Genomic DNA, 13,822 nt, shown 5'->3' with positions numbered 1-13,822 from the left:
TTGACAGAAACAAAACCAATATTGAACATCTCTATGATAACCAAACAAGTGCATTCTACCTTGACCAAAACTAAAATAAAGAGCTTTTTTTTTACATTACCATTATTTGTTGCTGCCTCATTTATCAAATTTTCAACAAGTGGAGAAAAATCAGAGATTCATTCCAAAGAATAAACTGAGACAACCATGAATAGAAGAAACATGTAGCTATTGACTCTTAAATTATTAAGATAGGAATAAGAGAGATTAAGTTAAAAATGCTTCCTCCTTCTTGAAAAAATAGCACTATTTTGAGGCTGTTGCATGTTGTGAGAAAAGCATATTTCTGGAACAAATGCTTTTGGCCAATATAGCCCTGAAGCTGTAGGAGGTGAAGGAATTTGAGGAACTATCCATGATGAATCTGGAACATGTTCCAAGTAATCTTCTTCTTCCATGTCTTCTTCATTGGATCTTAAAACTGGAGAATCAGAATCCTCAAGTTTACCACTATCAGCCTGCACAAGCTCATCAAGAAAAGATGCATGATCACTAGTTAAGGTTAGAATATAGATACATATTGGGGTAGCGTATGGTAGACATGTCAGAATAGACAAAACATACAAGTGTGTTTTATAAGTAGAAAAGAGTAAAAATGAGATTAAAAAGCAAAAAATATTTAGTAGAGTGAATATCCGTTTTGGTCTTTAAAAAATTTCATGTGTAATAATTTGATCCCGAAAAGATAAAATTCCAAACTATTACTCAAAGATCATGAATACGAGTCAAAATAGTCTCTGTTAGGGGTCATAAAAATACGAAAAAGATAAATTTGACTCACATTTGATATTATGGGACCATTTCGGAGTTTTTAAATTTTGAAGGATGAAATTGGTACACGCAAAATTTTTTAGGGACCAAAGTATTTACCCTGTTTAGTCGAAAACTATGAACATACCTTTGATGATCCTTCCATGTAATCATAGTTCTGGCTGAAATCATTCAGGCCGAGGAATTCGTCGAAGGACCACTGCGACATGTTTCCAGCAGTAGAACCACCACCATAAGACACCTTAGCTGGTGGAAACTCCTCAATTCTTCCAACTTCAATAGGTACTACTTCATTGTAATCTGATGAATGAGGCATTGTGGAAACCTTTCGACAGACGGAAGAAGACTTTGTATCCGAAACTTTCTCCCCGGAGTCCGATTTCAATGAACTTGATGAAGCACCAGGGCCAGGGTCAGTAGCTTCAAGGCCTACTCTTACACCAGTGAGAAGAAACCTTTGATGACCAGAGACATAAGCATTTGCAGTGTGTATTGCTAAATCACACTTTCTGCATAGTAAAGCTCGATCCTCTAGACAGAAGAAATAGCCAAATGCTTCCTGTAAGGAATAGTAGCAAACTCTATCACCATCACAACAACAACAATCAAGCCTTTATCACATTAGGTAGAGTCGGCTACATAGAGCAAATGACTCCATAATGCTATATCAGCATTGAGCTCTAAGTTCTTCTTTATAATTTAACTAACACGATGATCCAAAATGACTAACACTTCTAACTCACTTAGAGTGAACCATGGCAAATAACAAATTAGTAAGGTTCTCTAACTCAATAAAAATGCCAACAATGGATTCAGTCACATAAAGATATTGAAGAACTCATGTAAAAGCAAAATTGGAAGCAACAACTTTTCATGTCAAAATAAATATGGGAATTAGAATAATGCACAAAGGATATATTAGACACAAGAATAAAAGTATAGGTTGCAACTTGTTATCAACATGATTCCAAATGTTACAACTGTTCCTAATACTAAATATCCATCTAGATATTTCTGTTCTAATAAGATGCCTCAAAATCTTAGAAAGGTTCCACATCCATCCAATTGCATCAATGTTATATAGGTTGTAAGGACAAAGCTGATATTAAATTATGAGTAGATTGAGTATACAAGGCTCTCCAAAAAGAGTGAATATTCACTTTAGTCCTTACAATTTTTTGGGTGTACTAATTTGATTCCAAAAAAATAAAATTCAAATTAGTACTTAATGATCGCGAATGTAAATCAAAATAGTCCCTAATGGGTGTCATAAAACATGTTAAAAAAGACTAATTTGATACAGTTTAATATTTTTGGAGATCATTTTGAGTTTTTCGATTTTTAACAGACCAAACTGATACATGTAAAAATAATATCTATCTAGAGTAACTTAACAGCTAAATGATGATGGTTGGAAGCCACTCAACAGCTTATAATTATGATTTGTCATTGAATTTGATTTAATTCTCTTTCAAGTATTTGGAGTTTGATACTAAATAATAGATCTAGAGTTTTATGTGATTAAAGAAATGAGTGAGGGACACAAAGGTAATAATTAGAAGAAAGTGTAAGACACTTTGTTTTGTCCCTTTTTCCAATAATCATTGATTTGGGGCCTCAGAAAGTGAGAGTACATGAAAAAAGTGATGGCTCAATATAGATCTCCTTAATCTGAATGAGATGGGACTTCTCCACTGAAAACACCAAATTTTGTTCTGAAAAATTCTCCATATATAATGACAAGGAGAATTTCAAGATGAAGATAATTTTATCATTGAAATCCAAAAATTGAAAATATGAATAAAATATAACAGAAATGCTGGAAGCTCTTTTTAATTCTACCAGATAATACAAAGAATAAGCTGCCAAATTTTTGTAGATTGGTATTTACATATAATGAAAGCAAAATCAGCTGCATAAATTGTCCTAGTTACCGGAAGATGTTAGTCTAGTGATGTAAAACCCCACTGAATCCTCATGATAACCAAAAGGTTAAGAGTTTCATTATTAGTAGCTACATTTGTTGGGAAGGACAATCATGCACCCAAAAGGGATTCGTTATTTACTCAAAGGTAAGGAGAAAGGATTGTCCTTATCTAAAATAGAAGTGCCTTTGTGCAGGACAAACAAGTCTAACATGATGTCTTTTAATCCAACCCCAAATTTTTTTCAATGCTTAACAGATAGTAATAGTTGAAAAACATTATGGGAAAATCTCTTTTTTGCAGCACCCTATTAAACAAAAACAACATAAAATCAAAAAATTTAATATGGAAAATACAAAATACCTGACAAATATCACATTTTGGCATATGAGAAGAAGACATAGAAAGAGAAACTCTTTGATGCTTGCTAGCAAGTTTATTAGCAGCATGAACTTTCTCATCACATTCCCAACACAGTGCTGCTTCATCAGCACAACACAGAACCTTGGCCTCTGCAACTTCACACACATTGCACTGAATCTTCATCCTTATTTTTATGAACCCCACAAACCCAATTCAAATTTCTCTCTAAAAATTCAAACTTTATATGGAAAAAATGAAATTAAGAGAATTTTGGAGGAACCCAATTGGAATTAAGGCATATGAAAAAAGGGATTTTTTTTTGAGGAAGTTAGAACCTGAGGAAGAGGGTTTAAGAAGTGAGAGAATATAGGATATTTTTTGCGGCCACGAAGCAACATGTACACGTGGAAACAAACGAGTAGTGTCATTGCAGAGGAGACAGTGTTTGCTGGATTTGTTGTAAGAAAATCAAAATCTTAAAAATAACAAAAAATCTAAGATGTTTTTATTTTTATTTTTAACTAACTTATTATTTCACACTTTGTGTTGGGAGATTTTTTTGGTAAAAGTAAAAGCAATTAAATTAAATGGAATTATGAATTAGACAAGTAATTATGGTAATTCATAATTACTTAATTATAATTGTTGAAGAATTAATTAATCTACTTGGTTTAAATGTTTTATAAGGTTTGTAGAAGTATTTTTCCATTCTAAAACATTTTTTAATTAGATAATCCATTTATAGGAACTTAATCTCTTTTTATTGAAGGTTTCTTTTTACTATACTTGAAGACTTATATCTTTTTCAAAGTGTAAAGATCATTGAAATCAATTTTGTCTCTACCATTAGAATAATTTACTCTTGAAGAGAACAATATTTAGGAATTTATTGACTATATTTTTTAATTTTAGAATGTTATAATACTTCTTAATATTTGCATAGAAAATATGTTGATTAAATTTTATATTTCATTTTAATTTATAAATTACTAATTATTTGTTAAAGAACATTAAAGGTCGCATAAATTAACAAACTTTCTCTTCAACTTTGTTTCTTCAATAAATAAAAAAACATGGGTTTGCTACTCATATTTTATAAGTCAAGTTTCTTGAACTTCATGTATTGGCTACTAACATGTTACTAGCATGATTGTAAATTTTATTTATGTTTTTTTCCTTTGGTTAATTCCTTCTTTGTTATTATTTAACGAAAGATTATCTATCATTCATTTATATTCTTTTTTGAAGAGTTAATCATGATTAAACAATAATGATAAAATGTAGTAACAATGTATAAAACTTATACGTTGTCAGTACATACTTTTTTTCTTTTTTAAAATCTATTCCCCAAAACCACAATTTATTTTTTGATATATAATCAAATTGCTCACATTTTTTATTTAATATTTTTCCACCAAGAGTATAATTATTTGTTCGCTATTTTAGTTTGACAGGTGAGTAAATTTAACCAACTCGCATCTTTTTAAGTTAAAATTTTCTGATTACATTAACTACATTTATTTATTTTTCGGCCATATTGTCTTTAGAAAATATAATATAAATTAATAACCAAACCAATGATTATGATAATAGTGTGCTTAATATGTCTCGACATATTGATGGATTTTTTTTATTACAAAAGAAGAGAATATTACAATCAGAGTTTGAATCTAAAAGCTTACATTTAGTGTTTCACTACTCTATAAATTGATCTAATAAGTTGAATTGCAACTATTAATATTTTAATCAATTGGCATAAGATAACTAAAGATTTATACACAGTTATTTTTTTTAGTGCATCATCTATTATTCATTTGTATTGCTTAAGAATTAATAATAATAAAATATAAATGATAGATGGTATATTGACAGTATAAAAATCTCTAACACTGTCAATGTATATATATTTTCTCTTGGATAAGAGTGTAATAAACATATACTAACAATGTAAAAATTTATAGTACATTATAATTTTGATGCTCATAAGTCATATCTTCTAACCTACTATTACATGTTGTGCCTTTATTTTTAAAATAGACTATTAGTAAATTAGTTTAAAAAATGAATTATTAATGCATATTTAAGGTGAAAGCCAATGTTAGTTAAAAATTATCTATAGCTTCAACATCATTCCTTAAAAACCATAATGTTAATGTCAAAGTTCAATAATTGAACATGAGAAATAACAACTTTTAAAATTGATTTTAACACTTAATTTATTTTATATTAGTTAACTTGTTTGTCACCCTGTAACAATGATTCAATACCCACCACTGCAAATATCTTACAATTCATGTTCATATTTTGAAACATTGCCAACAACTTTTTATCTTTATTTATCATTTTTGGTGAGTGATTGAGAATATATATCCACTTATTTTGCATGATGTTTTCATTTATGTACGCAAAATGAGAAGGCATAGTGTTAGGTCACAAACCCTTTGTCCCAAAGACAAAGGAATATGTCTTGGATAGGGCTTCCCCAACATTAATGGGGAGAATATGTTTTGTCCCATAAAATGTATTATTTCATGTGTTACTACTTGTGATTGGTCAGAAAAATACTTACTTATTAAATTTTCAACTTAAATATATTTTTTCAATCAATCATAATAAGTAGTCTATAAAGTAACATACTTTTTAGGATAAAAGATATATTCCCGACCCTTATGTTTAGAAACAAAAGGAGAGAAAATGAAAGTGAGTTGAAAAGGTAGGGATCTCTTATGGGTGTGTACCAAGTCCATAGTGAGGAACAAGTATGATATTTTGTAGCATGAAAAGTGATACACCATGCAAAAGTGGGTAAAAGGATGGAAAAGCAATAGTTCAAAACTTGGACCTCAACGGGTGGTGTAGACTAAAGTATGAGTAGGATATTTTCCTACATTGATATGGTCTCATATGGAAAATTTCATCTTTAGATAGTTAAATCAAACTAAATTTGTATTGTACCCAGAAAATTTTGGCTATGTAAAATGTTTTCAAGAAATGCTAGTATTATTAACATTTAATTTTAATCATCATGTTTTGTCACATTCTATTATTTTATTTACAAAATATTTTATCTATATAAATATTAGAATTTTATCTTAATCCGAGTTTTTTTGGAGGATTTATCTCAAATACAGACAACTGTCAAAATCTTTTATCTTTAACCATTTCTTAGTAGTGTAACTTTACCTTATACATGGGAAATATATTTATTATCCCACAAAAATATGTCACTCCATGTGACACTGATCGTAATTGATTGAAAAATATATTTAAGTTAAAAGATTTAACAATCAATTATTTTGTTAGAAAATGTCCATCCCTTATATATATGGCCTCTCCTCCATCCCTTATATATATGGCCTCTCCTCTATGAATTTTATTTTTAAAATTTTTAAAAATTAAATTAACATCTAACTTTAATGATTTCGGAAGTTATTATTTTATGTTCACAATAGAGTCCTTGACTTCTGGAAATGCTTCCATTCATGATATGAAACTACCATTTCAGCGCCAATTTTTATTATTTATTAAAAATATTTTAAATAAAAAATTAAATTTATAAGGTCAATTTTTTTCATTTAAATTATTTAATTGTAGGGAAGAGTTAAAAAAATAATCTTTTTCTTTTATTTATTTTCCTTCACAACATATATATTCCCAAAACGAGATTCTTGATCGAATAGTAATTTCAGATTTTTCATTATTTTTTTCGTGTCTTTTATAGAGAAAATTGAAAAGCATGAGTAAGTAAAAGAGAAAAAGAAAAAATATCAACAGACAGAATATTTTTTACGCCCGTCATGTACCTAGCTTGGACAAGGCCTTCAATTTTCCTGAGCCCAAGTTTGATCTAGACTATGTATAAGCCCACTAATTTGGTTCCTGCCTTGCTTAGTTTAGTGTGGAGTTGGTGGAAAATTTTAATAATTAAATATTTTTTTTGATTAATCACAAGTAGTGATATATGAAGTGATACATTCTTTTGGGATAGAAGATGTTCTTCCGTTTATGTTGTGTAGGGATGACAACGAGCACGGGCGGGTACGGGTAGTAGTTACCCACTACCCGTTTCAAAGTAGGAGAACATTACCCATACTCACTCGTACCCGTACGGGTACCCGTGTGGGGTACCCACGGGTACAACAAGTACCCGCGAGTTTCCTATATTATAAATGAATTTTTAATTTTTTATTTCTATTATATTTCAAATGAGATAAAACTTAATTATTATTTTTACCTTTTGATTGAATATTTGACAAAAATGCTAAATTTATTGGTGTTTTCTATTTGTGTGATTTTTTGTTTTCATTTCCTTAACAAAAAGTATATATTTTCTTTGTAAAATATGTGCGTTCTACACATGTAATAATATTTGTAGGGTGTTTTACCACCAAACTCAATAAAATATGTAAACAAAGTAAAAATATACATAATGTAATGAATGTTAGAATAATGTATTTTTTATTTTAATTAAATATAATATATTAATTATATAAATAACGGGTACCGCTAGCACGAGTACCATAATACCCGTACCCGCCCGTATGTACTACAAGTATTTTTAAAAACCCGTTTATAATACCCATAGGTACCCATTTGTGACCCGTACCCGTGTCCCTACGGGTTTTACCCACGAGTACCCATGGGTTTTTCGCCATCCCTAATGTTGTGTTTGATGCTATGAGGAGCACATATACGGTCCCACTTTTTTGTATCACTTCAACTCTGATTAGTTGAAAAAATTTATTTAAATTAAAATTGTAATTATTAAATAATTTAAATAATTTTTTTAGTCAATCAAAAATTGATGACATATGACGTAACATAAAATAGTAGGATAGTAGATGTGCTCTTGATATTATCATAGTTGATTTAAAGCTCAGATAAAAGGTAGACTATATTAGGCAACTACAAATATAAAACTTTTTCCAATCTCAAGAAAATGAATTCATAATACAATGTTATTTATGTATGGTAAGTTATACTCTATATCCTAATATAACCTCCAACGTTTTGAATGTCAACTAACTTCATTTCCCTTAAGTTTGAGTTATGTGGAAAAATAAGTGCAAGAGTTTTACTCCCTTTAATTAATGAATCTTTTCGAGCCTACTTGGATAAAGTTAGATTAGTTGGAATGTAACCTATGTTTTAGATAATGAGAGTTTCAGACTACAAAAATATATTCTCTTATCTTTTCATTATCATAACCAATAATAAATGTATATATGATTTCTAAAACAACAATGTTCTTCCCTATAATTTAAAGTCTCAATAAGACTACTATTTTGTTATTATTCATATATTTATGATTTGTTACTACACTGTAAAATAATGGCACATTGTATTATGCTCTCACTTAGTGTTACTTCACCAATTTGTGTAACTTTTCCTTTTTATCTAATCTAAATAGCCAATATTTTTAAGCTGAATGTTAACCAATACCCTTTAGGCTTTAGGACATTGATTAAAGTAGTAAAAAAGGTTTCTTTTTGAATTTTTTTGAATTTAAAATAGAAAGAGAATAAACTTAACTTTTAAATTTTTCTTTGTTATTTTCCTTAATAAGCAGCCAGAGCATTAATTAACAATATCATATTTTAAACTTCTAAAAAAACGTTCTAGAAGGAAAATAGTTTTAAAAAATTAAAATAAAAAAATAAGAGATTCCATGACTTCACCTAACCAGAAAAGATAAACTTACATAATTTTTTATTCTTAAAATTGCAAAAAAATTAATCAGCAAATGAAAAAGATATAATCAATTATGTATATTATGACTATCAAAGAATTTTTTGTACGAATATATATTTACGTAGATACAATCAATAAAGTCAAACATTAAATATTAAAGTCTAATTAAAATTTAGTCATAAATGATATATCAAAAAATATAAATAAACCGGAAAAACCTAAGGCAACTTCACTCTATCCAGTTCTGACCCAATAAACCGGATCCTGAAACGGACCCAATCTTGACCCACCCGTCTCTCTCTCTCTCTACTCGAATCGGACCCAACCCACATTTATTCCACACAATTGCATCGGGTTTTGTTTCTCTTCCAAAAATCCCAATTCATAACCCTAATTTTCCCGGATCAAACGGACTCTGCAATAATCCCAACACCACAACCCTTCTTCTATAATTTTGTTGGTGAGCCTAATCAAATTCAAAATTCCAATTTCCCAATTTTCCCTCCTTTGAAATGATCACTCTATAGCAAGTTTCTTAAATTCATGCATTTAAATAAGTGTGTTTTGTTCAAATTGTTCAATTAAAAAATATGTCTGGTCATGTGCTGTGTGGTGCACCATGCTTGGTTTTTATGTCTCCAATTGTATTATTTATTGGTTTGTTTGGTTTGACATTGGGTATTTGGATTAATCCAAGTTGAGCTGGGAAGAAGTATTTATTATTTATTGGTTAAATTTGTTTAAATATCAAAATTTTGATATGGATGTTTCTTAATTGATGGATTTTTCAAGGTTGGTATGCTTTCAGCATTTGATTATTAAGAGGGATTTGTTTCATTTTGGAATGAACCTTTTCTCAAATTTTTTCTTTTTTAATGTTTGAGAAATGAAGTTTTTCTCTGAATTAAGGGACCTTTGTGTTCAAATTTTAATGTGTGGACCAACAAGATGGTAATCTAGTGTGCAAGGCCCCACTGGATCCCAAGTATTGCATTAGGCCAAAGGTCAAATGTTCGAGATTCCCGGAAGCGAGGGCAACCAAACACCTTGAAAGGAGTTAGTCTATTGCTATGTAATGAATATATCATCCTACTAAAGTATAGTTGGAAATGACCTCATGGAAGATTCGTATCAGTTTTCACTGGCCAAGGTTTTTTGTCCATGCATATTATATGACAAAGTTTATTGCATTTCTCTAGTGGTATGTTTAAATGTTAGAAGTAGGAGGTAAAAGGAGGAGAAGTGAGGAAATTCAAGGAAAATGGAAGAAAGAGGAAGGGAAGGGCATGAAAGAGAATGGAGCTTATGTAGTGGTTTCCATTATGCTTGTTTGGAGAATCAAATGAAAACCATTCATTTTCTTCGGATGTTTGTATAATACTCCCCCCAAAAAAGAGAAAGTTTGCCCAAAATCCAAACATACCGTAAGGATGCTGTAATTTAACTGAATAAAAGTGTACAAGCTACATGCCTCTACATCTTTGTTCTTTTATTTCTCCCTCATTCTTCCACATGAGGGTAGCAGTGACTTCATCTGTATATATTCTACCTATATTTTCCTTTAATGCTTTGTTGATGCTTTATAATTTTTGAGGTTTTGCTCTTCCCCTTATTTACAATTTTAGTGGTTTTTTTTGTAAGCTATTGAGTTAATATTACTCCGTATACTTAGTTGTTTACATACTAATGTTGTGTGCCAAACAGACTATTCGTAGTTCAAAGCCTATTTGATGGAAATATCGAATGAGTCCGTCATTAAGAAACCAAAAAGACTGACTTCTGTTGTATGGAATCACTTTGAAAGAGTTAGGAAGGCTGACACATGTTATGTTATTTGTGTGCATTGTAACAAGAAACTTAGTAAATCAAGTAATAGCGGAACTACTCATCTGAGGAATCACTTGATGCGATGTCTGAAATAGATGATACCCTCGCTGTTGCAAATATTGGTTTTGATGAAGGTCATGCCAAAGAAGAATACATAAAGCCAACAATCATCAAGTATGAACTGGATCACAAGAAAGATGAAATCGTTAACTTTGGGGGTCGGAAGTTTGATCAGGAGAAGAGTCGACTTGATCTCGCACGCATGGTCATATTACATGGATACCCATTAAACATGGTTGAGCATGTGGGGTTCAAGGTCTTTGTGAAGAACCTCCAGCCACTCTTTGAGTTTGTGCCAAATGGCGCTATAGAGATTTCTTGTATGGAAATCTACAGGAGGGAGAAGGAGAAAGTGTATAACAATATAAAGAAATCACAGCGTAGGATTAATCTGTCAATTGAAAGGTGGTCTTCAGCAGAAAATTCTTCATATTTGTGTATAGTTGCACATTATATTGATGAGGAATGGACATTACAGAAGAAGATCCTAAACTTTGTCACACTTGATTCTTCCCATACTGAAGACTTGCTTCCGGAAGTGATAATTAAATGTCTGAATGAGTGGGATATAGACTATAAGTTGTTTGCCTTAACATTAGATGATTTTTTTGTTGATAGTGATATCACACTTAGAATCCAACAGCGAGTTTCTTTGAAGACTATAATGATATAGACTATAATGATTTGTGACATTCATATCCAATTAAGTGACTGGTGCACAAGTTCAGATAGCTTTCTTAGTTCAGTGTCGTTGAAGACGAAAGCCAGGTTTGATACGTACTGGAGCAAGTGCAGTACAGATTTAGCAGTAGCAGCTATATTAGACCCCCGGTTTAAAATGAAGTTGGTTGAATACTATTACTCCCAGATTTATGGCAGCACTGCTTTGGATCATATCAAAGAAGTTTCTGATGCAGTCAAAGAACTTTTCAATGCATATTCTATCTGTTCAACTATGGTTGATCAAGGGTTATCTTTGCCTGGCAATAGCTTACCTAGTACAAGTTATGATGCTAGGGATAGACTGAAGGGCTTTGACAAATTCCTTCATGAGACATCACAGAGTCAGAGAATAGCATCCGACTTAGACAAGTACTTGGAGGAACCAATCTTTCCTCGTAGTTCCGATTTTAACATATTAAACTGGTGGAAAGTCCACATGCCAAGGTACCCTATCTTGTCTATGATGGCACGTGATGTTCTTGGCACTCCAATGTCAACATTGACCCAACAATTGGCATTTAGCACTGGAGAGAGATTGCTAGATCCTACTCATGTTTCATTAAACTCCGATACACGACAGGCTTTAATATGCACACAAGATTGGCTCCGAAATGAATTGGGAGGTATATATAATGTACTTATTTTTATCTCTCACTTCGCCATGAATAGTCATGGTTGTTTTGGCCTAACTCTGATTCATTCTTTTACTATGGTACTTGATGCAGATTTAAATCCATCTTCAAGCCATTTTGCACTACCCCTTATCATTGAATAAAATTAACTTTTCCATGGTATGATTCTGTACAACTTGTATCATATGTTCCTAACCCTTTGTTGAACATTTTGCTTTCTACTTAATTGTGTTCCATGTTGCAAGGTTATTGGATCTGCCAGCTCATAAGATATCTTTATCACTGTGTTTTACTATATCAGGTCTTATCCAAGACTCAGAAATCTACATCAGAGTTAGCAAGTAGGCCTTTGTTTCTCATGTGCTTTTCTATCAAAAAGCAATGTATATTACCAGAACAATGAAGTAGATGTTTGTGTATATATTTTTTTGGTACTACCAACAATATATCCTCACCCTATGATAAGGAACTAATCCCTTTCGGGATGCGTGGTTGTCTCTCCCAACAAGTTTACAGGGCTTTTGCCTATATCATCGGCTCAGCCATAAGCTGTTATTTGGACTATTGGTTTAGATGAATCTTAGTTTGTACGGTGGGTTTGAATGGCTTAATATATTTTTACATTTTTTAAGGACTCTTTCTTATTTATCAACAAACTGCACAGTGACAGTAGAAGAATCAGGATGGGCACCAGAACTTACAAATCTTGCAATACAATTTGGCCATCATATCTACCAAGGAATTTTGAGACCTACTCTTATAATACACAACTCAAAATGATGAAATTGGTTTCTTTATCAAGGCAGTCTTTGATTCTTTCATCAAAGTAGACATGCGTCTAAACCACATTGAATCGGGCTTGAACCTGTTAAGATTCATCTCAAAATCAATTGGCAATGAGAAGAGTAACTTAATAAGTATTTAAATCATGCATAAGAGAATGAAGCAGGTGATATGTGACTTACAACAGACCTACCAGACCGTAGGAGAGTCATTGCCGCTGCTATTTCTGCTTCAGCCACGACACTAAAGTATAGCACGAGATATAGAAATTACATGTTTAGTCCCATTTGCATTCTCTGCCCCTGATTTGCATGCCTTAATATTTATGAAATCACCCCTTGCATAATATATTTTTTACCCCATTTTTGTTAATTGTCACGTTTAGCACAATCAATTTTGCACATAGAGAATGGTCTATCACCATCTGCCAAGAGAAATTATGTATTCTAGTGTATCATGACTGGAGAGTAAAGACAGTAACGTATATTGCCATATTGATTTAAAGTGACTTTGTAGGCAAATTTACGGAATAGATGTTTTTTGACTTTGTAATTATCATAGTAGTGTAACTTTTTTGTTTATTACTAAAGTAGTGTAAAATTGTAGAAATCGTCAACAGCCAAGGCGTTTTTCCTTTTTTTGTCTCACCCTCACCTAAATCGTCACCCACATAGGAGGTTTATTTTTTATTGATTTTGTACAGAAATCGTCTACCATGTAGGTGTTTTTGTTTTTTATTTTATTTCCAGGAGCAAAATGGTTGGTGATGTAGGAGTTTTATTTTTTTAATCAGAAAGTACATAAATCGTTGATCACATTGGAGTTTTTGGTATTTTTTTTAATTTCCATGGCAAAGTCGTTGGTGCCATTGGAGTTTTTGATATTTATTTTAATTTCCATGGCAAAATCGTTGGTGCCATATAAAAATCATATTTGTCAATGAAGATTTTCCTTTGTTTTTAGATTGTTTAAAAAATAGTAGATCGTTTAGGTATCATCAGTGCTGTT

The 13,822-nt window shown here is 31.3% G+C and overlaps 2 protein-coding genes across 5 annotated transcripts; one reads left to right on the top strand and one right to left on the bottom strand.

Annotated features, from left to right (window-relative positions):
* Positions 1-3,519, bottom strand: LOC109357424 (B-box zinc finger protein 22-like). The gene is made up of 3 exons (XM_019601382.1): positions 3,099-3,519; positions 938-1,369; positions 1-497 (listed from the first exon to the last, which is right to left on the bottom strand). Exons 1-3 carry the CDS (start codon positions 3,279-3,281, stop codon positions 252-254), a joined length of 861 nt encoding a protein of 286 aa, XP_019456927.1. The 5' UTR covers positions 3,282-3,519; the 3' UTR covers positions 1-251.
* Positions 9,029-12,850, top strand: LOC109357426 (zinc finger BED domain-containing protein RICESLEEPER 1-like). 4 transcript variants are annotated; one of them, XM_019601386.1, is made up of 4 exons: positions 9,029-9,249; positions 10,494-12,022; positions 12,125-12,190; positions 12,696-12,850. In XM_019601386.1, exons 2-3 carry the CDS (start codon positions 11,356-11,358, stop codon positions 12,172-12,174), a joined length of 717 nt encoding a protein of 238 aa, XP_019456931.1. In that variant the 5' UTR covers positions 9,029-9,249; positions 10,494-11,355; the 3' UTR covers positions 12,175-12,190; positions 12,696-12,850. The 4 variants fall into 4 exon arrangements, with proteins under 4 accessions (XP_019456931.1, XP_019456930.1, XP_019456929.1 ...); XM_019601385.1 differs by lacking the exon at positions 12,696-12,850 and adding an exon at positions 12,277-12,466; XM_019601384.1 differs by lacking the exon at positions 12,696-12,850 and adding an exon at positions 12,333-12,466 and having other exon boundaries at positions 9,030-9,249.

The sequence above is a fragment of the Lupinus angustifolius genome, chromosome LG09 (assembly GCF_001865875.1).
Source record: "Lupinus angustifolius cultivar Tanjil chromosome LG09, LupAngTanjil_v1.0, whole genome shotgun sequence".
NCBI lineage: Eukaryota > Viridiplantae > Streptophyta > Magnoliopsida > Fabales > Fabaceae > Lupinus > Lupinus angustifolius.
This window is presented reverse-complemented; position numbering and strand designations above follow the sequence as displayed.

What these genes read in the sequence shown, in the direction of transcription:
- LOC109357424 (XM_019601382.1), bottom strand. Translation starts at nt 3,281, where the DNA reads ATGAAGATTCAGTGCAATGTGTGTGAAGTTGCAGAGGCCAAGGTTCTG. An exon ending in CAAAATGTGATATTTGTCAG is followed by an intron (nt 1,370 to 3,098) that starts GTATTTTGTATT and finishes TATTCCTTACAG; the next exon opens with GAAGCATTTGGCTATTTCTT. An exon ending in ACATGGAAGGATCATCAAAG is followed by an intron (nt 498 to 937) that starts GTATGTTCATAG and finishes GAGCTTGTGCAG; the next exon opens with GCTGATAGTGGTAAACTTGA.
- LOC109357426 (XM_019601386.1), top strand. Translation starts at nt 11,356, where the DNA reads ATGATTTGTGACATTCATATCCAATTAAGTGACTGGTGCACAAGTTCA. An exon ending in GCTCCGAAATGAATTGGGAG is followed by an intron (nt 12,023 to 12,124) that starts GTATATATAATG and finishes TACTTGATGCAG; the next exon opens with ATTTAAATCCATCTTCAAGC.